The sequence below is a fragment of the Phyllostomus discolor genome, chromosome 3 (assembly GCF_004126475.2).
Source record: "Phyllostomus discolor isolate MPI-MPIP mPhyDis1 chromosome 3, mPhyDis1.pri.v3, whole genome shotgun sequence".
NCBI classification, from domain to species: Eukaryota; Metazoa; Chordata; class Mammalia; order Chiroptera; family Phyllostomidae; genus Phyllostomus; species Phyllostomus discolor.
The window spans coordinates 116110126-116131529 of NC_040905.2; the positions used below are offsets into that span (position 1 = coordinate 116110126).

The window sequence follows — 21404 nt, forward strand, 5'->3', positions numbered from 1 at the left end:
CCCCGCGTCAGCCTATACTATATAATAGGCACAGATCGCTCCTGACTCCACATCGCACCCCGCCACGCGTCGCCCCTTCTCCCATATAGCTCCCGACTCCGCATTGCCCCCAGCATCGCACACCCCCGCCCTCGTATTCCTTCGGATCCCAATCCTCGTGCCCCCCAGCTCGTCTCTCTTCGCCGTGCCCCAGCCCCTCTTCAGCGGGCTACCGGCGGGGCGGGGCCTCGCAGGCGGAAGTGCCCGGGGCGCCGGTGGATGCGAGCTGCCCGGACGATGGGAGCCCAGGGCAGCGGGGGCGGCGGCAGGGCCCGTAGTGGCGGCGGTGGCTGCCCGGGCGGCGGCGGGGGCAGGCGGCCGGAGACACGGTCTGTGTAGCGCTGGGCCAAGCGCTGAGCCATGGGCGGGGCTGGGACCCGGACCGGGGGCGCGGCGGTGGTGGTGGCAGTGGCGGGGCCGCTGTTGCTGCTGCTGCTGGCTTGGCCCCCTCCTGCCGCCTCCGGCGACACCAGGAAGAGTGGTGAGCGCGCGGGGATGGACCGACGCCATCCCGGGGGCACAGGCTTGGGGGAGGGGCGGGAGCGGCGTTGGGGGGGGGGGAGGGCCTGGGATTGTGACTCACCTGGAGGCACCTGTGCGCTCACCTGGAGTGGGCACAGTGCCCAGGTCCTCACCCTGGGTTGTGGGCTCAGGTCAGTACCTTGCGTGTGCGAGTGATCGGGGTGGAAAGTATGTGCTGGACCCCTGTGTCGCCAGGGCCGAATTCGGCCAGACCGGCCCTTTTGGAGTGTTGCCTTCCCTTCTCTCTTCCTGTTTCCAATGCGTTCACGTCGGCACGACCGTCGCGCGTCGGGATGTCGGGGTGGAGGGGTCCAGGGAGACTTAGCCTGGACTCCAGCAGCGAGGCCGTTGAAAAGAAGGGTTAAGCAGTGTGATTACAGAGGGCAGGGGCATCTGGTCTGGGAGAAGGGGCAGAGTTGGGAGAAAGTTGCATAGATCCTGGAGTAGGGGGTCCAGGTGGATATCATGTTTCCACCCCTCCCACAGAGACCACCAACCTAGTGCTGTCACTTTCAACAGCTGGTCTTGCTTCTTGGATGCACTCAAGGTGGCCCTGACGAGCCTGGTAGGCTAGGGTGGTTCTGAGGAAATGGGTACTTAAGTGGTATTGATGAACTGGCTTCCCTCCCTTTGCATTTCTTCTGTTCAACACCCAAGATAGTGGCTAGACCTTGAGGTGCCCATCCGGGTTCTGCCTGGGGCTTGGGGGTGTTGAGTAAGTAAGCTCCCCTGACTTCTATGGCACAGGACTCCTAGAGGGCCATGTGACCAGGTTGCAAGGGCCCAGATGCCCCCCACCCCCCTGCAGTTGGGCAGTTTATCCAGCATGATTTGAGACTAGCTCCCCTTGATTCTTTTGCTCGCAGCCCCTCCTCCGTGTCTGAAATCTTGCTCCTCCAAGCTCCTATTTCTTTGAAGACTGTGACTTTGGTTTCTGAGCTTGAAATGAGAGGCAATTTCCTGGAGATGACTCCTGATTAAGTTGCTCAGTTAGATACCGCCACTCTGATTTTCTCCATCCTGGAGGGTGGGGTAAGACGAGGGGGTCACTGGTGGGCTTTTTATAGAGATGGAAAACCTGAAGCAACCCAGCCAGGGCTGGGTTGCTTAGTTCATTGAAGCATTGTCCAGATACACCAAGGTTGCTCGTTCAGTCCCCAACCCACATGGGAAGCAACCAATGAATGCATAAGTAAACATAACAACAAATCTCTCTCTCTCTCTATCTTTATCTCTCCCTACCTTCCTCTCTGTCTCTAAAAATTAACAAACTTAAAAAAGAAAAGAAGACCCTGGGGCAGCTCCTCACCTCCCAGCCCTGCTCAAGGGGCAGACAGCAGTGTGGCCCTGGCTTCTGGGACCTGTGGGTGTGCAGGGGCTCTGCACAGAGTGCCAGCCCCGGTTTGGAGGGTATGGAACAGGCTGCCCTCACTCAAGTTCCCAGGACAGGCTCAGGGACTTTCTTTGTCCTCCCCTCAACCCTGTCTCCCTGTAGGGTGCTGTGGGGCAGGGCAGGGGTACATGTGGCCCTTGCTTCCTGTTATCAGAGATGTGACTTCCGCATCTGGCTCAGACCGATGCATTAATGGTTAATGTGTTGGGTATGTTCACGAAGATAACAGTATGGGTATCTTGGGCAAGGAGATGGGGCTGCAGAACTTAGGGTTGGTGCTGGAAGGGCTGTGTAGCCTGGGGGTGGGGGACCACTGGATCTTAGGGCACCTTGAGCACATCTCTTATCTCTTGTGCACCTGCTGAAACTTTACAGCCACCAGCTGTGTTCCAGGTATCCTCAGGCTGGTACTCCAGGGCTGGAACGGGGCCAGAGGGCCTGCCTTTCTCAAGCTGGGGCTCTACCTCTAGGGGCTGAGTGCCTCACTGGCTGACTGTTTCTCTAAGACCCCGTAGTCCTGAGGTAAGGGTAGGGAGCTATCCTGCCTCATCTACTAGCACTTAGATTTTTTGGTCCTTGTCATGTTATCCTCTCAGGAGAAAAGTTTATATTAGTTCGGTGGCTCCTAGCCTCCCCAGGCCACAGCCTGGTGAGTGGGAACTCGTTGCTAGCAGACACCTAGAATGTGCCCTACATGGTGCTTACCTCTGCATGGTCTCCGAGTTGGGCTCCTCTGGAACTCAGACTGGCTTGCAAGTGGGTTGTTATATTTTCTCAAGGTTCCTCCATTGGAGGATCAGGAGACTGCTCACCTGGCTCCCTTACCTGCTCACCTGGCTCTCACTGAAGGGGCCCAGAGCCTGCTGCTATGGTTGTGTGAGCCAGCAATTCTCCCAGCAGGGCAGAGGAAGGCTGCACACTGTTGTGTACAAAGTGTATTTCTTCCAGAAGCACTTTAACATCCATTAACCTTGGATGGAGGGGCACCCAAAGGGAGGTGCTATTTACCTCAGGAGCCTGGAGCACAGAGCGGGGAAGGGACACTCAAGGTCACACTGGGCACAAGGCCTAAGCTGATACTGGGGCCAGGATCCCTGCCATCCAGCTCAGGCACCTTGTGGCCAGACTCCAGGCCCAGTGGTATATCCATGGAAGTGCAGAGCATGCCTGTTCTGTGGGAGCCCCAATAGAGAGGGTCCTGGGTGGGCATCCTCACCCACTCATGGGGTAAGCAATTACATTGTAGGACCTGGGCCCATGCTGTCATGGAGGTTGTGCCCTAGTCAGTGGACACTCCAGGAGGGGCCTCACCCAGGTGGGGTCTAGGCCTGTGTGGTGAGCCCCAAAAGATCCTCAGAGCTGATCCAGGAAATGCTGGTATGATAGGAAGTGAGGAGTGAGGGCAGATTTTTGGAGTGTGTGGGGGAAGGGAGTAGGGACCTGAGAATGACTGCAGGGAGTAAGGCACAGGGAGCCCCAGGTGAGGCCATGGGCAGTCTGTGTGCCATGTGCCCTGCCTTGTCCCTGTGTCATTCTGCATGGGCACATGCCCATGGGAGAATGGGAGCCAACTGACCCCTGGTCCTTATAGCTGGCCAGGCGTTCAGCCTGGGGTCCCCTCTACCCCAGTGTCTCTGCCTGCTGCCTCTCTGGGTAAGGAGGAGTCAAGGTTCAGTCCAGCTCTGTCCTAAGTCGTCATGGGCCTGAGTAGGTAGGCAGCCTCCAGACCCAAACTCCATCACCTGTCAAGTGGGACAAGTTGCCAGAGACAACTGCCAGGAGCTGGAGGGGTACAGTAACCTTTGCCAAGGTCGAAGATGAAGTGCTGGGCATCCCAGGGGCTCTAACCAGCCCACCATGGTTTCCCTTGTCCTATCTCTCTGGGGCTATGCTGGGGCAGAAGGGCCTCTCAGTTTCTCTGTCTGCCTCCCACATGGAGGTGCAGACACCCTCAGGGCACCCCTGGTCTGGCTGACAGTGCCTTCTTCCTGCAGACATCAGGCTGGTGTCTGAGCAGTTCTCGCAGTCCCCGCAGAAGCTGTCTTTCTACAGCTGGTATGGCAGCGCCAGACTCTTCCACTTTCGAGTGCCCCCGGATACCGTTCTGCTGCGCTGGCTGCTGCAAGTGTCCCAGAGTGGCGGCCCCACATGTGCAAACGTGGAGATCACTGTGTAGGTGCCTGTCTGCCCGCCTGCCTGAGCCCAGCCCAGGGCCCAGATCTGATGCCTACCCTGCCACCCCATCTCCAGGTACTTCCGCTATGGCGCCCCTCCGGTCATCAACCCACTGGGTACCAGCTTCCCTGCCAACACCTCTGTGCAGCCCTCCTTCTTCGTCAAGATGTTTCAGAGCAACACTTCCATCAATGTCTCCCACCCAGCACCTGGGGACTGGTTTGTGGCTGCCCACCTGCCCCCCTCATCCCAGAAGATTGAGGTGAAGGTGAGGGATCTGCTTTCCAGGGATGGAGGGGCAGGACACTTCTATGCAGGAATGACTGGTCCCTCTTATTGGCTCTGCTGCAGCCCTCCCATTTCCACGCCCGATCCCCACCAGGCCCGGGGTCTCTGGTCCTGCCCCATCCCGTGCCTATGCATGCCCACCCCTACCTCTCATTCTCTTTCTAGGGATTTGTTCCCACCTGTGCCTACATCTTCCAGCCTGACATGCTGGTTATGCGGGCAGTTGAGGTCTCCATCCTGGAGCCTGACATACCCTTTCCACAGACCCTCCTTTCCCACCCCAGCTACCTCAAGTGAGTGGGGACCTTGGGGAGACCCAGCCTCTGGTTTTGATGAAGTGGGTGGTAATGCTGTCCTTAGTGCGGGTGAGAAAGGTGGGGTTCTGGGTCTTGGGGTCATGCTGGAAAATGAGGCCACCACCCTGAGTGTGAGCAATGAGGGAAGGTCATTGGAAGCCACAGAGCCTGAGTGAGTCCATCCCCTTTGGCTGCAGAATCTTCGTCCCGGAGTACACCCAGGAACTGCGGCTGGAGCTGCAGGGCTGTGCGTCCAATGGGAGCCTGGGCTGTCCTGTGCGCCTTACTGTGGGCTCAGCTACCTTACCTAGCAACTTCCAGAAGGTGCTCACCTGCACTGGCCCCACCCAGGCCTGCCACCTGCTGTTGCCTTCGCCGCCCTGGGACCGCTGGTTGCAAGTGACAGCCAAGAGCCTGGCAGGGCCCCATGTATCGGTGGCTTTCAGTGCTGTAGCTGCTCTCACAGGTGGGTTGTGTAGGGAGGGCAGTGGGTACTGGCTCTGGCCCCTGCCTTTGATCCCCAGCCATTTCTCCAGCTGAGCCCCTTGTCCTCCTGACAGCCTGCAGGCCTTGGATTGTAAACTTCCAGCATCTTCTGCAGAGTAGCCCAAACCAGAGCTGCAACACTTCCACTGGTCTGCTCTCCCCAAGCCCTGGCTACCAGGACCTGGGCAGGAACAGCAGTGTGGGTGGTGGCCCCTTCTGCCTCATGAACTACCAGGTCATGCGGGAAGACACGGATGTGGTGTCTGTGCACTTCAGGCCCCTAGACAGGGTCTCCGTGCTGGTGCAGTCAGACATGCCTTCGGTGATGCGGCTGCAACTCAACACGGCCATGGACAGTGGGGGCTCCCTCACCATCTCCCTGTGGGCCAACAAGGTACCTTAGTTTGCCAGTGCCTCGTGGCTGGGCTCAGCTTAGGGCTCAGACCCTTCCAGACTGAGCGATGCTGCTCAGGCCTTCCTGCATTGACTTTATCGTGCACACTGGGTTAGGGTGGCCTTTCAGGCAACAGAGTGACCCCAACAGGCATTGGGCCATAATAGGGGCAGCACTCACAGAAAAAGGGGTGTTTTACAGGTCCCTCCAGCAGGAAGAGGGTTGGGCTTGAGGAACTGGGACTGAGGGTGGATCAGAGTCTGGGTGTTGCCAGGCCTGGAGGGGAAGTATCCTGAGTAGGCCCTGGGCAAGGGGAACCACAGACAGTACCAACCAGCAGGCTGGGAACTTAGTACTGATACGGTGTGGCCACTCCTTCCAGAGTATGATTTCCAACAACACCTTGGTAATGGTCTGCGTGAATGCCGCCTCACCCTTCCTCAGCTTCAACACTTCGCTCAACTGTACCACAGGTATGGGCAGGTGGCATCTGGCTAAGTGACCCTTGCCAGTCCCTCCAGCCCCCTCTTACCAGGCCTTCCTGCTCCTCTTGCAGCCTTCTTCCAGGGCTATCCACTATTTTTGAGCACCTTGTCTCGCAAGGCCAACCTTATCATCCCATACCCAGAGACAGACTACTGGTACCTCTCCCTGCAGCTTGTGTGCCCCCAGAGTCCTGAGTAAGTAAACTTGGAGGCTGCCCTGGCTGGGTAGCTCAGCTGGTTGCAGTATTGATCTGATACACCAAGATTGCAGGTTCAATCCCTGGACAGGGCACATACAAGAATCAACCAATGAATACATGGATAGGTGGAACAACAAGTCGATCTCTTTCTCCCTCCCTCTCAAAAAAAAAAGAAAAAGAAGAATGTGGGGGCTAGGATGGGGACCACCCAGAGCTGCCGGGTGACTAAATCATTGCAATCAGGGCTATGAATTGAGCTGCCTGCATCTGAGTTTGGAAGTGACCCAACTTCCTGTAAGCCGCACAGGGTAAGTTGTCTTCCAGGAGTTACAAAGGACTCCCTTCTCTACCTGGTCACCTCTCCCCAAGCAGCCTTGGGAGCAGGACACAAGTAAGGGGACTGGTTCAGGACACAGCCCTAGACAGGCTGGCATGCAGTACGATGTAAAGTGGAAGGTGCCCCTCAACTTCTGCAGATCTCACGCCTGCTGTCCTCCAGGGCCTGGAGCCGGGGGCCTCAGTGCTGGGTTCATGTGTCCAAGATATTGACGGGAGCCCTGGCAGGGGCTGGTCAGCAGACCTCAGCAGCCAGAACTCCCATGGCCCCTTCCTCGCAGGGAGTGTGAGAAGGCCTCAGTCCTTGTGGAGACCACCTTGTACTTGGTGCCCTGCTTGAATGACTGTGGCCCGTACGGCCAATGCCTCCTACTGCGCAGACATGGCTACCTGTATGCGGGTTGCAGCTGTAAGGCAGGTGAGGGCCAGGCCTGGATACGTGCGGACACTCCTGTCCTTGACTTCCCAGCCTTGTGCCTTTCTTTAGGAGCCTATCCCACTCTGTCAAGGCTGGAGAGCATCCTCACAGAGCCAAGGGCAAATGCCTTCTCCCCACTCCTGCCACATAACTCCAATCTCCTATGCAATCACAGAAAGACCCCTAGAGATAGTATAGCCTTCTGACGTTGGCCTCCCCTGCCACACATGTCCCATACCTGACCCACAGCTACCCACATCTGCTCCATACCTACATACATGTATCCCATACCTGTCACATCTGTCCTATGCTTGTCCCATACTTGTCCACACCCGCCCACATCTGCCCCACACCTGTCCCATGCCTTCCCCACATCTGCCCTCACATGCACACATCTGCCTCATACCTGCTCCACACTTCTTTAAACCTGCCCATGCCTGCCACATAGCTGTCTGTGCCTGCCCACACTAGCCTATACCTACCCATACAAGCCCCACACCTGTTCCAGCCTGCTTCTAGGGTAGAAAGGGGCTTCTCTGGAGGGCCTTGGGTGAGGGTTGGCCCTGAGGTTCCAAAGTGCCTCCCCACAAGCCTGGCCTCAGTCATGCCCCCCTCAGCCCCCTCAGCACTGCTTTGGCCCACAGGCTGGCGTGGGTGGAGCTGCACAGACAACAGCACAGCCCAGACCATAGCCCAGCAGAGGACAGCGGCGCTCCTCCTCACCCTCAGCAACCTCATGTTCCTGGCTCCCATCACCCTCTCTGTGTACCGCTGCCTCCTGGTGGAGGCCTCCGTCTACGCCTACACCATGTTCTTCTCCACGGTAGGCTTGCCTGCTCCCACGGGGATTGTGGGGAGGTCTGGGCCTCTGCTTACTGCCCTGCCCTGCAGTTCTATCACGCCTGTGACCAGCCAGGGGATGCGGTGCTGTGCATCCTCAACTATGATACGCTGCAGTACTGTGACTTCCTGGGCTCTGGAGTGTCCATCTGGGTCACCATCCTCTGCATGGCACGGCTGAAGGCATCCCTGAAATACGTGAGTGACTTTCTGACATGTGGATCTGGATTCTGAAGGAGCAGCGGCCCTGCTGCTCTTAGAAAACTCCCTTTTATAATGACCAGTCTCCCTCTGGAAAAAGCCTCTGCCAGCTGGAAGGGACTATGCTGGCTGCTTGAAGCATTCTGGGAAAAGACAGTGGAAGACAGGGCTAGGCAGGGACCTTCCTAGCCCATTTCTCTCCCAGGGCTCTATTCAAAGAGGAGGGCTGAAGCCTCAACCCTAGGCTACACCTCCCTGAGAAGCCCCGAACTGTGCTCCTGGAGTCCCTGGTGCTGGGAACACTTCAGGGCTTTTTCGGCCACAGTTGGGCCTGCCTGATGGAGACATGTGACCAGTGCCCTGCCTGGCTAAGCTGTGCCTCAGAAATTTACTTGTGGATGAATCAGTAACTAGAGGAGGGGTGCCTCCCTTCCTGCTGGCAGAGCAGAACAGTGTGTCAGCAGCTCCAAGAGGGGGCAGGCAGAGGTGCTGAGGAGCACTGGGGTGATAGTTCCTGCTGGAACTTGTGCGATCACAGATGACCCTGGCCTGTGACCCTGTGGTTGTCCCTGTGTCTTGCTCAGGTTCTGCTTCTGCTGGGCACGCTGGTGTTCGCCATGTCTTTGCAGCTGGACCGCAGGGGCGCCTGGAACATGATGGGGCCTTGTCTTTTTGCCTTCGTGGTCATGGTCACCATGTGGGTAAGGAGCTCTTACCTAGACCCCCTCTCCTGGCAATTGGAGTAAGAAAGTGTTGGCTCCCCACAGATTCTGCTCATATTCCTGGTCCTGGGTCTGCGTCCTCCCAGGGCTGAGGGCTGCCAGTGACTCTTGTAGGGCTCAGTGTGGCTTCATTCCAAGGCCAGGGCCTGAGGACCTGTCAGGTCTGTGTGCCCTTGAGCCCTTTCCAAGTAGCGCACATCTATGGTCCTGCTACCCAGATTCAGGCGGGCTCCTGGGAGCTACAGCTGCAGACCTCATGCCAATGCTGTCATGGCGGTTCTCTCCAGGTGTATCGCTGTGGACACCGGCGCCACTGCTATCCCACCTCGTGGCAGCGCTGGGTCTTCTACCTCCTGCCTGGCATCTCCATGGCTGCTGTGGCCATTGCCATTTACACCTCCATGATGACCAATGACAACTATTACTATACACATAGCATCTGGCACATGCTTCTGGCGGGGAGCACGGCATTCCTACTGCCACCACGTGACAAGCATGCTGAGCCCTGGGCCTGCTCACAGAAGCTCACCTGCCACTATCAGATCTGCAAGAACCACAGAGAGGAGCTGTACACGGTGACATGATGCAGCCAACTCAGGGACACCTACAGCTTTGATGAAGATCTCTCCAGCCAGGGGCAGGACCAAGGGAGAGGGACCCTGTCCAGATGGATTTCCAACTGAATAAAATTGCCTTGTGCACCCATTTGTTTCTTCCTCCTGAGGAGAGGACCACAACCTCCAATTCCCTTGTACCTTCTGGCTACCGGCTGACTCCATCCCTCTGCAGGTCACAGCTAGTGTCTGCAGTGGCCCCTGGATCTAGGGCCTGGCTGCCTGGAGACAACAGGTACTGTTCAGTGGCAGACTCTGTTCTGCTGGCCTGGGGACAATTGGAGATGTGGAGAAATATTCCCCCGTCACCCCGTTCCCCTGTGAGGCTGTGTTATGAGAGCAGGAGAAGCAGAGGAGGCTTGGGGCCACCTCTCACCAGCCCCCCCAACACCACTGAGGCACAGAGCTGTGTGCCTGAATGCCAGTCTACCTCAAGCATGGGATTGCCCCCTAACGATGAAGTTGCCATGAGGAGAGGTGACTGGCCATCAGAAAACTCATGGGCCCTGGGGGATGTAGGGTCTAACTGCCATGAGTGATGGCATGGGAGAGGCTGACTTCTGGCTGTGGTGTCCTGGTTCTTTCTCCCTTTTGTTCTCAGGTTTGAAGGTGCAGGCCCCTGAGAAGAACTTCCTGGAGGGAGTGCTGAACTGTTCTGTGGGTGCCAGCAACACAAGGCACACCCTGCCCCAACTCTGTGTTCCCACTCTTCCCTTGGGTTCTTGGGCCCTTGTCTGGGGAGCAACCTCTTGAGTTGTTCTCAGGAGTGGCGGTGATGGCTGCCACTCTGCACTGGCCCAACCCTTCTTCCATTATGGGGGAAGCAGGGTAAGGGGGCTGATTGCTCTGAGGAGCAATGTTCTGCCTCTTCCCAAGGCAAGAGCTCAGGGGACTGTTGTCTATATGAGGGATGTGGAACAGGGCCATGGGAAGCCAGGAGTCACTGAGGCCAGGGTCAGCCCTGGAGGCTTCTCTTCTGGGCCCTGTCCAGAATATACCCTCCCTAGGGGTCTCTCCCACTTCCAGTCACTCTGCATGTGGTCACCATAGCATTCACTAGGCTTATAAAGGGGAACCAACCCTGGCTGATGTGGCTCAGTGGATTGAGTGCTGGACTATGAACCAAAGGGTCACTGGTTCGAGTCCCAGTCAGGGGCCAGGTCCCAAGCAGGGGGCATGCAAGCAGCAACTACACACTGATGTTCTCTCCCTTTCTCCTTCCCTTCCCCTCTGTAAAAAATAAACAAAAATTTTTTTAAATTTTTAAATAAAAATAAATAAAATATTTCTTAAAATAAGGAGGAAACATTTGTATATGGTGTTCTGGGGGTAAACAATTTTAAAACATTAACATTTTAAAAATATTTTATTCATTTTTAGAGAGAGGGGAAGGAAGGAGAAAGAAACATCAATATGGGAGAAGCACACAGATTTGTTGCCTCTTGCAGGTCCCCAACCAGGGATCTGCCCTGCAACCCAGGCACATGCTGTGACTGGGAATCAAACTGGCAACCTTTCAATTCGCAGGCTGGCACTCTATCCACTGAGCCACACCAACCAGGGCAAACACATTAACGTTTTTATATAGCGCTCACACCACTGATTGGTGAATTTAATATTCTATAGTATATGTATAATTTTTATGAGTTTATTTCAGCCAAACTACTGAAATGCCAAGGAGCGCTATCTCAAATTTTCTCTCTACAGTTATGTTTTAAGGTCAAAGTTTTACATCGTTTTTTTGCATTTCTTCTGGGAGAAAAAGAAGTAGGGCCGAGAATGACAAGCCCTGTCCCCGGGCTGCTGCTGGCGGAAAACGGGCGCACTTGACTACGGTGCCTTGGGCTGACGCGATCTTCGAAGGGCGTTTTTCCATGGTCCCTAAAGGTGGGAAGGTGGGCGGGACAGTGGTAGACGGACGGGCTTTGTAGCCAGTCTGTGTCAGGTGGAGAGCAGTTAGTGCAGCATAACTTCCGGTTCCGGCAGGGCGCGTTGCTGCTTGAGGTACGGCAAGTCCCTGGTTGGTACCTCGGGGAGAATCGAGGTCGGGAGCCTGGTTAGTGCCGGGATTTGAGGCTGGGTTTAGGGGTTGGAGCTGCGCGAGGGTCCGGGGGCCAGCCAGGCTGCAGCGTGACTGTGATCTGCTTCCCGCCAGGCTGGCCGCGATGCCCTTGCACAAGTTCCCGGTCCGTCTATGGAAGAAGCTCCGGCTGCGGGAGGGCATCTACTCTCGCCTGCCCCAGCACTACCTTCGCTCACTGGAGGAGGAGCGGACACCCACGCCCGTGCACTACAGGCCACACGGGGCCAAGTTCAAAATCAACCCCAAAAACGGGCAGCGGGAGCGCGTGGAGGACGTGCCTATTCCCATTCACTATCCCCGTGAGTCCCAGCTGGGGCTCTGGGGCGGCGAGGGCTGGATCCTGGGCCACAGATACATCAACAATGACAAGGTGGGTGAACAGGGCAGGCTTCGGGGGGACTTCTGGGGCTTTACTGCTTTGCACACCGTGCTGGGCTCCGGAGGTACCTGGAAAGCACAAGGGAGACCGACCAGCCCCAGCACGGCTTACAGTCTGGTGGGGACAGTTCTCTCAGTTCTAGGGAACGATATTCTTTGTGAAACCATCTGGGTATTCTGAGACAAAGTGGTCCATATCAGGAACAGCAAGCGCAGAGACTCTGGGTTGTGACCCAGATCAAGTGTATTGGTGGGGAGGCCTGTGTGTTGAGAGGAAGTGGGGAGGGGTGTCTGCAGTCACCTGTTAGCTTGATTGGCTAAAGTTTGCCTCTGACACGTCTCTTGACACAAGGTTGGCACTACCACCTCCTTATCACACTTTAAAAGACTGAGACACTCACCTGGGGCAGCTCTCTGAGTCTGTGTTCAACACCCGCTGCCTTTGGTAGGAAACATGGAGGAATTGCTGAATATTCTGGGGGCGATCTCTCTGCTGGTGTCTCCCTTTGCCTTCTTGGTTCCTGGTGTGGAATGTGATGACTTGTGAACCACGGAGTTACGATTGTGTGTGTGGTGTGTCTGGAACACACACCAGCAACCTCAGCAAAGTCTGGGGTTGCCAAGCTGGCTGGGGAGAAGTTGACTTCTGGATGGGCAACCAGGTCTACATCCTGAGTCTCTGCATCCTGGGCCTCACTTGGCTCTGTCAGGAGAAGCAGCAAAACTCATGAGAACTCTTGCTCTCTCAGCTCTCAAAGAGGGTGAAGAAAGTGTGGAAGCCACAGCTGTTTCAGCGCGAGCTCTACAGCGAGATTCTGGACACGAAGTTCTCTGTGACTGTGACTATGCGAACCCTGGACCTCATCGATGAGGCCTATGGGTTTGACTTCTACATCCTGAAGGCAAGAGGGGTCTGACTGCCAGTCGGGGGAGGCTAGATCAGCACCCACTGAGGCACACTAGTCTCGGGAGTGGAGGACCACCAGTGAAATGTGAATGGGACAATGCCCCTTTCTGGGCAGCCTCAGTGGGATCTTTCTGCCCACAGGAGAGTTTGTTGCTGTTGGCGCTGCGTTGCCCTCTAGGGCCCAGGGGACTACAGATAGACCCCTTTTCCCTGCTCTTGGCTCTTCCTTCCTCTCTTCTGGCCTGGGGGCTGCCAGTTACTGGGGAGCATCCAGGTGGGGCTGGCTGGTGGGGTGGGTGTGGGACCCTGTCAGCAGCACCTGGCCGTATTCATAGCTTCCCACCAGACCCCGAAGGAGGACCTGTGCTCCAAGTTTGGGATGGACCTGAAGCGAGGGATGCTGTTGCGACTTGCCCGACGGGACCCCCAGCTGCACCCGGATGACCCCGAGAGGAGGGCGGCCATCTATGACAAGTACAAGGTGAGAGCTTGGGCCTGGACTTCCTGCTTCTTGTAGGCCTCAGTGGCTGGCCACCTGGCCTTACCACATGCCGTTTATCTGCCTGCCCAGGAGTTTGTCATCCGGGAGGAGGAGGCTGAGTGGGTCGGCCTGACACTGGATGAAGCTGTGGAGAAGCAGAGGCTTCTAGAGAAGAAGGTGAGCATGTGTGAGTGCCAGCTGCCCTGCCCTGTAGGGTGGGCGCAGCGACTAAGCAGACGGATGGGGTGGGGAAGTGCACTGCCTTATGGGTAGCCTGGATGAGGGGCTGCCACACCAGGTGGGCTTGGGAAAAAGCTGCCTCTGCACAGGTGCCCAGCTGGAGCCATAGTTCTCTGGATCCCATGTGGCATATTTCCTTCCCTCCTGGTCCTGACCCTCTGGCCCACTTAATAGATTTAGTACAGAAAGACTCTCTGACAAGCTGGAGTATTGGCACCATTGGTTAACTTGCCCACTTAGCATTCCCCAGGTCTTCCCGGTTTAGACCTTCCTGTTTCTGTCCTCTAGGAAGGTATGGAGCCTGTGGTAGCTGCTGGGACAGAGAGCCCCCACCCATGGTGCAGCAGCTGGCTGCCCTGTTCCCTCTGCTTCATTTATCTGTGACCACAGGGCCCCACAGCAGGGGAACCAAGGGCAGGCACCTGATTCCTGTATTCCCAAGGGAAGGTGGTGCCTGTCTCATGGACAGGGCACTACCATCTGGTCTGAAGCCTGAGGGGTGGCAAGCAGCCTCATTTGGCCTTGTGGCCAAGCCTGAGGGGCCCAGTTCTCTCATGCCCAGTTCCTCTTGGTGTTTGACTAAAGGCAGCTGGATTTCTGCCCTCCCCGGAGTGCCTCACTGTGACCCTGTTTTGCCCCTGTAGGACCCTGTCCCTCTGTTCAAGGTCTACGTGGAGGAGCTAATTGAGCGGCTTCAGCAGCAGACACTGTCTGAGCCAGCGGTGGTGCAGAAGAGAGCCAGCGGGAAGTGACCACATAGTGACTGACCCATGCCTGATAGCCAGGCTCAGTGTCCCTTGTCCCCCAGCTACTCCACTCTTCTGCCTTTTGGCAAACCTGTAGACAGAGTCTGGGGCGGTGCAAGAACCACTCGTGAGCAGTGGGTGAACCATTCTTGTGTATGCTGGCTGTGAAGCTTTTGGGTGGGGTGGACTTTGTGGTGGCCCTAGTGGGCCTGTGGTCGCAGGATTCCCAGTGGCCTGGGGCCTTCTCATAGCCTCTGAGAGGACCCCACCCCCCAACCCTGCAGTGGAGGCCCAGCTGAATCAGGTTCACCACATTCTGAGGACAGCATGAGTAAAGTCTGAGCCGGGCCATGTGTGTGCTGGTTTGCTTGGAGGACCGGAGCTTTCCTGCTTAGTCCTTGACCCTGTCACCTCACCACCCCAGAGACCCTGGATGTGGCTGAGATGGGTGGTGGTTCCCAGCTGAGCTGTGGGACTGAGGTTTATTTTGGTATTTTCCTTTACTTTGGGAGAGAATCCTGAGACGCCGAAGGTGGTCTATGATAGGGCAGGATGGTGCTTGCCCCTCTGTGTTGCACATCCCTGCCTGTTCTGGAATGTTTTCCATGGCAGAGGCAGGGAGGCTGTGGCCTGCCCTGGGAGTGACCAGGAAGTGTCTGTACTGGTATGTCCTTTGATGTAGTGAACGCCCGAACCGGCTCAGAGGTGCAGGGGCCCTCAGAGGGCACTGCAGGGGGCAGTGTCTCACAGCAAAAGCCTCGAGTCAGGAACTCTGTCAGCGTAGCCATGTGGGCCTGCAACCTGTGTGCCCCTCCTCAGCTGACCCACACTTGATTTTGGGCCAGTCTACCCTGAGGTCTTTCTGGTTCTGAGATTTGGGGATACCTTGGCCCTTGGCCCTGCCATGTTGAATGGGTCTCAACATTCACCTGGAAGTCCAGCATTGAGACCCACCCAGGTCCCCAGGAGCACAGGGAGGGGTTCCCCTGACCTGGTCCTAACAACTAGCTGAGAGGTGCCAGGCTTATGGGGTCACTGATGGTCAGGATCTGCCTTGGGGTCAGTGCCCTGGAGAGAGGAGGGGGTGTATCCATGAGATCTCTGTCCATTGCTGAGTACACTGTCACAGTGCCCACTTCTGCAGTGTCCTCTTGCTTCCCATACACCAGTGCTTTCTCATGAATGTCCCTACTTTGTGAACAGTTTTTAATATTTAAAAAATTTTACCAAAAGCTGAAATTCCCAGCCTACCCCTAACCCCGCCCCTACCCCTGCCCCTGCCCTGGTAAACCAGCATGGCCCAGCCCAGTTGTCCAAACTGCAGCCCCTGGCTCCAGGCAGATTGGTGGTGTTCTGGATGGGCCAACCCTCCCCATGTTCATGTCCACATCACAGTTCCCATGTTCAGCCTTGAACTGAATCTAACTGATCCCTTTCCAACCCCTCAGCCTGTCACCTTGGTCCCCCTTTGGTGTGCACCCCAGATGTCCTCAGTTCATTGACCTTGGCTCTTAGTCAGCCATCATTAACCTTTCCACCCCAGCAAAGGCTACAAGTAGAGGGGGTTCCTGCCAGGACTTGTAGGGCTCATGTGTCAGATTCCTGGGGTCCCGAACAGACCTGGGGCTGGCTCAGCTTTGGGGCAAACTTGGGGCTTAATCTCCCCGTCACACTGGTGGGCCAGGGGAGAGTGTGAGAGCCCTGGCTGGCTCTGCTCCACTAGGGCCCGGGGGATACCACAAGGGTGGCCCAGGATGCCTTCTGGTGCCACTGGCCTCCCAGTGGGAGGAACTCAGCATGGCTTCAGCAGGTCACTTTGTAATTTGAGTCTCAACTGAGGTGACAGTCTGAGTTTGGCCTTGGCCCTGAATCTCTGAAACGTGAGCTCTTTTCTGGAGGGAGGCAGCATCAGTTTGTTTCCTCAGATTCTCACCAGCAAAGGTTAGGAAGCCCTCAGTGATTGACAGGCTTATCCTCCACCACAAATAAAACAATAACCCAGGTCTGGGACAGGCCCCTGGCAGGCTGGATCCACCACACTGTTTCACCTTCCAGTGGGTGGGGAAGGGGACATGCTCTGTACACACTCACATGTCACACAGAACCAGGAGCTGAGCCATTGAAGCCCATCTGGCCACATGTCTGCGCACCCTAGTCCCCCCTCTAGGCCCTCCCTGGTCAGGCCACCTGAGCCGCCATCCTCATTTCTCCCCCCACATCAACCACCCTTTGCCCGCCTCTGTTGACGTGTCTCTGAAACCCTCCAGTTCCCCATCAGTGAGGCCCTGCAGCCCTTCAGTCCCTGCATTGTGGGGGTCATTTGTACTGATGAAGGTCAAACCTGCAGAAATCAGACCTGTCCTGCGCTGGCCCACATCCCTATCCCTGCACCAGCTGGGTCAGACCCTCCTTGGCCCTGGAGGAACTCTCAGGCAAGCTCCCATGGTCCATGTGTTTCCTAGTGAGTGGCCGAGCCTGTGTTTACATGACAGCACAGTCCACCAGTCAGCTTCAGTATTAAGGGCCATGGCTGAGCTGTGGACTGTCACTGTGGCCATGGGCTGGGGAGCGGTCCCTTGGAACTGGAGCAGTAGAGCCCTCTGACAAGAGTAGCCATCAACACCATGTTATGTCCAGTCTCATTCTGGGGTCTGAGTCCCAGGAAGGGTGGGGCCCAGTCCAGGGCTCTGCTCCTAACTTCATCCTGAGGGTTACCACCTGAGTCCTGCTCTGGTGTGCACTGGCTGCATGCTGGTGGATGTAGAGAGATCAGGCAAGATCAGGGTTCCTTTGTCCCTGCTGTGAGTCTCATCAGGACGCTGGGAGCTCAAAGGAGCCACTGTGAGGCCCATCCATATGCACCATCTGCCATTCCTTGAGCCTGTGCTTGGACTCCATCTCCACCTTCAGCATCCACTGCCACCCCGTTGAACATTCTGCCAACTCCAGACTCCCTCCAATTTCTCTCCCCTCCCCCACCAACTGCCCCCAACCTGGTGCCCTGGGCCACAGCAACCCCCTTAGCAGCCTCAGTCCTATGCTGCCCTGCTCTGCACTCTGCCACAGCACACCACAGCCCCCAGCTTACCCTGACCCCCAGAAAGGAGCTCCAGGCCCTAGACCCTTTACCCCTGTCAGCTGTCCCAGGCCTTACACCTGGGTAAGACCTGTCTGTTGGTGTCCTGCTTTGCAGGGGATCCCTTCAAAGCTGGGGGCTCAATATTGTGACTGGGCAGCTTGAGTGGGGCCAGTGTGAAGTGTAAGAGCAAGTTCAGGGGGATACAGAAGCAGCTGTTCTGCCCTGTGGCTCTGGTTCCAGCCTGGCCTGCTCCGAGTCCCTTCCCTTGCATGTGTGACCCTTGTTAATCCCTGTTCAGTCTTCCTCTAGCTCCTGGGTCTTCTGGCCTTGGCAGTAGCCTCCTCAGCAGCCTCTGGGCTCCCAGGGATGCGCCTCAGTCCTGGCCTCTTTCAGGGTTTTGAGGTTCACACCTGCTCCCTGGAGCCCTGCAGCTGTTCCTTAGGCAACCTTGTGTTCAATAGGTGTGGGCTGGGCCTGGGGCAGGAAGCTGGGCTCTCAGATGGCCTTCATGGGGGACTTGACCAATTGGTGCCCAATCCCAGGAGCATTTAGACAGGCCAGGGTCTGCACAGAGATGATCTGCAACACCCAGGAATGACGCTGTGTCGTGCCCTTGCTGAGAAGTCCTGGGCTTGAGACACATGGCAAGGCCTCACCAAGTGGCCTGGGGGTGCAGGTCATAGGTGTGTGGCCAATTTTCATAGGGTGGTAGAGTGGCTGCTTAGTGTGACTGAAGTTCCAGAGTCTTGCAGGTGGAGACACAAGGTCTGTGGGCAGCAAAGCCATGCTGGGCCTTCGAAGTCTAAGAGGGGACTGTGTAAGTGTGTTTGTGTGTTCAACAGACTAATGAGAGTTCGGAGGAAAGGTTGGCAGGCAGAGGTAGAGCTGGCTGGCTCCTTGGGGTCTGAGGTGGATAAAAAGGGCAGTTCCCCCTGCTATTCCTTCTGTTGCCCTCACCCATTTTCTCACAAGAATAGGCCTGGCCTTCAGCCCCTGAGGCAAGCCTGACCTGAAGTCCTCCTCTTAGCAGGGGCTGCAGGGACACTTTCTGCTTCCACTAGGGGGTCAGGCGGGGTATGGAGCAGTTTGGGATACGTCATGAGAGAGGGACAGCAACCCTTCATATTGGACATTGATGAAACACACGCATACATGAAAACACTAAACTGGTACAGGAACAGCCACCATCCAGCTATGCCTGACCCAACCCTCCGAGGGGACCCTGACGTGGACCCATCAGCAGCACTGCCTGCTCCCTCCTCAGCTGTCAGGAGTGGCTTGGGGGTGGCGGTATCTAAAGGGGCTGGTTGCCATGGCTACCATAGGGTTCCGGAGCCCGTCATCTGGTCCCTGCCTCAGCCAATCGGTGGTGGGAGCCCGAGCTGCAGCCTAGAGTCACGCTTCCTCCCAGCCACACAGTGTCCAAGAGCAGGACTCGCTTCCTGGAGTGGATGAAAGTGCTCAGACGGACTGCCAAGCCCATCATGGCGGACTGCGGGATGGTGGGGCGCCAGCAGGCACACAGAGCCAGGCAGGTGAGGTAAGCTGGGTGGGCGGGCAGGCGGACAAATGGACGGAGGGATGGACAGGCAGACAGGTGGACATGCTCCCTGCTGCCCTTTGTTCTTATGGCAGAGGCCCTGCCCTCTGCACCCTACATGCACATACACACATGCGCGCACTCTCACCCCGAGACCCTCTCCCCAATGTCCCAAGGAAGGGTCATGGGAAGAGAGACAAAGGAAACAGCATGAGGCAGAATGAATCCACCGCACCATGGTCCCGAAAATCGCTCTCAATGTCTTTCACATTAGATTTCACATGGAGGCAGCATCAAAGACCCCCAACTGGCCAGGAGGCCCTTGGCATAAGGGCCACCTGCCCCTCTCCCAGCCTCCACTCCCAGGGCTAGGTGACAAGCCATGTCAAGTCAGTGAGGTTTAAGAGACATTTTTTTTCAAGAAGAAAAATAAAAGCAAAAAAGAAGAAAAAAAAAAAAGGAAAAAAATGCCCACCTATAATGGGGAGCGGCTAGCCCAAGATGGATCAGAGGCGCCAAATCCCATTACTCGGGACTTCAGAGGACAGGCCCCAAAAAGACAGCAGCGATTAAGAGCTTGTAAATGGAGTGTCCTTTGGAGATCAAAGAGGGATACGCTTGTGTGTGTGTGTGTGTGTGTGTGCGTGCGCGCGTGCGTGTGTGTAGAAACATACGGCGGGGCGACTGCAGTGGGGCTGTGCGCCACAGCACGGTGAAGCCTGGAGTGTCACCTGCCTGGCACAGGCATCCTCCATGTTGCTGTATCCTTGGTGCTGTGTGGATGTGTGGACATGCCTGGGGTGGGGGCGGGGCAAGGCTGGGTGCAGGTGAGGCCTGGTCTGTACCACCCACACCTGGCCTCATGCAGCCAGCTCTCTAGAAGGTGGTTCTGGCTGAGCCTTCTTCCCCACCTGGGCCTCCAGCATCTCTTAGAGTCTGGTCCCACCCCCAAGTTCAGCCGAGATGGGCCTGGCAGGAACCCAGGAGCACAGGCCCAGCCACAGACAGAGCTGGGTGTGAGGGTGGGTAGTAACTGCCTTTAATGGCCCCAACTACTATCTCACTGCCCGAAGAGGCCAAGAGCTCCCAGATGGCCTGGAGAGTGTGTCCAGAGGTTCAAAGCCTCTGTCGGCATGATTGTTAGGTTATTAGGTAAACTCTGAGAAGCAAATCTTTTAATCCACTGTGGCTAATCCAGTGCACTTTTGTTTGTTAGGACAGATTCTGCAGCAACAAAGGGGCCAGGGGGGAACCCCAGCATACATAATCACATACTTATAACTTGGCCATGGCCACGCAGGGCTCCTAGGCAGCGGAGAGAGACATCATAGGACAGCAAAGTGCAGGGTGGGCAGCGGAGGGGCCAGGCACATGCGGAGTCTGACCTGGACAGCATGTGCTGTGGGTGAGGGCAGCTAGCCTGTCTCCCATCACAAAGTCACCTAGTTACCAGCTCAAGAGATTGCCCCTGGTCCCTGGGACCGTGCAGACTTTGGGGAGGGGGTAGCCTGAATGAAATGCATCATCAGGTGGAGGAGAAAAGATAACCTGCAGAGGGGTGTGAGAGCTCCCAGCACTGGGAGAGGCCTTTGGGGATGGAGTGGCCAGGATGGGGAAGGGCATTCCAGGTGAGAGAACAGTGGGGACCAAGGAGAAAGCTCACCCAGTGTAAGGGTCAGTGTGGCAGGAGGGAAGTCATGCCTAAGACCAGAAGGGGAAGTGGCCTGAGGCCGACTGCAAAAGTAGGACTTCATCTGCTGCTTCCAGAAGTCTGGCCGAAGCCCCTCAGACCCAAGTCCCCTCCACTGGGACACCACCTTCCCTAGGAAATTAGTGCTAGGGTAGGGGGAGGCCAGCAGCCCTTCCCTCTGCTTGTGACGTGTCTGAGTCACAAGATATGGGCCACAGCCAGCTGCGGGCTTCATTTTATGGCCCAGTCCCATTCACAGAGAGTCTCACAGGGACCTTTGAGGCCAGTGGGGCTGGGTCAGGACCCTCACTTTGCTGAGGAGGATATTCTGGCTCAAAGAAGTACCCACCTTGCCCAGAGCCACCAGCTGGCCCAAGACACAACAGACCATCAAGTCTCCAAGGAGGCAGGAGCTGGGCCAACCTTGGCTACACCATCGATGTCCCTGAGGCTCCCAAGTTGGGGAGGCACTGGGTTGATGGTGGGCATGCTGCCCTCCCCATCTCCTTCCAAGGTCCCTGCGGCAGGCAGGGACCTTGAGTCCTCAATATTCACCCTCTGGCCCTGAGCCCACTTGACCATCTCCTGGACCCCTGGACATATTCCTAAGGTCAGAGACTTCCAGAAATGTGGTACAGGAAGGAGTCCCTGCTGTGCCACTTAACCTTGAGTGACAGGACCCTTCTCAGGACACTGAGGGTGAAACCTCAGATGGGGGATAAGTGGAGGGGCTCAAATACCTGCTGCCATGCCACTGCTTTTCTGTTGGTCTTGGGGCCTGGTCTTTGACCCATGGGGGCCATCAGTGATGTGGGGGGCTATATCATATCTAGTGCGTTGTCCATGCAGAG

The 21404-nt window shown here is 56.6% G+C and overlaps 2 protein-coding genes across 4 annotated transcripts; both read left to right on the forward strand.

The window, feature by feature from the left end:
• Positions 1–249: 249 nt before the first annotated feature.
• Positions 250–9500, forward strand: PGAP6 (post-glycosylphosphatidylinositol attachment to proteins 6). 2 transcript variants are annotated; one of them, XM_036021161.1, is made up of 13 exons: positions 250–520; positions 3949–4126; positions 4205–4397; positions 4583–4710; positions 4911–5179; positions 5274–5593; positions 5976–6066; positions 6150–6273; positions 6896–7032; positions 7650–7855; positions 7924–8070; positions 8658–8774; positions 9083–9500. In XM_036021161.1, the coding sequence occupies exons 1-13, from the start codon at positions 400–402 to the stop codon at positions 9377–9379; spliced, it is 2328 nt and encodes a 775-aa protein (XP_035877054.1). In that variant the 5' UTR covers positions 250–399; the 3' UTR covers positions 9380–9500. The 2 variants fall into 2 exon arrangements, with proteins under 2 accessions (XP_035877054.1, XP_028376991.1); XM_028521190.2 differs by having other exon boundaries at positions 252–520; positions 7677–7855.
• A 1868-nt stretch (positions 9501–11368) lies between these two features.
• Positions 11369–14593, forward strand: MRPL28 (mitochondrial ribosomal protein L28). 2 transcript variants are annotated; one of them, XM_028513350.2, is made up of 6 exons: positions 11369–11465; positions 11565–11862; positions 12620–12772; positions 13124–13258; positions 13349–13435; positions 14143–14593. In XM_028513350.2, exons 2-6 carry the CDS (start codon positions 11575–11577, stop codon positions 14248–14250), a joined length of 771 nt encoding a protein of 256 aa, XP_028369151.1. In that variant the 5' UTR covers positions 11369–11465; positions 11565–11574; the 3' UTR covers positions 14251–14593. The 2 variants fall into 2 exon arrangements, with proteins under 2 accessions (XP_028369151.1, XP_028369159.1); XM_028513358.2 differs by having other exon boundaries at positions 11396–11413.
• The last annotated feature ends 6811 nt before the right edge of the window (positions 14594–21404 follow it).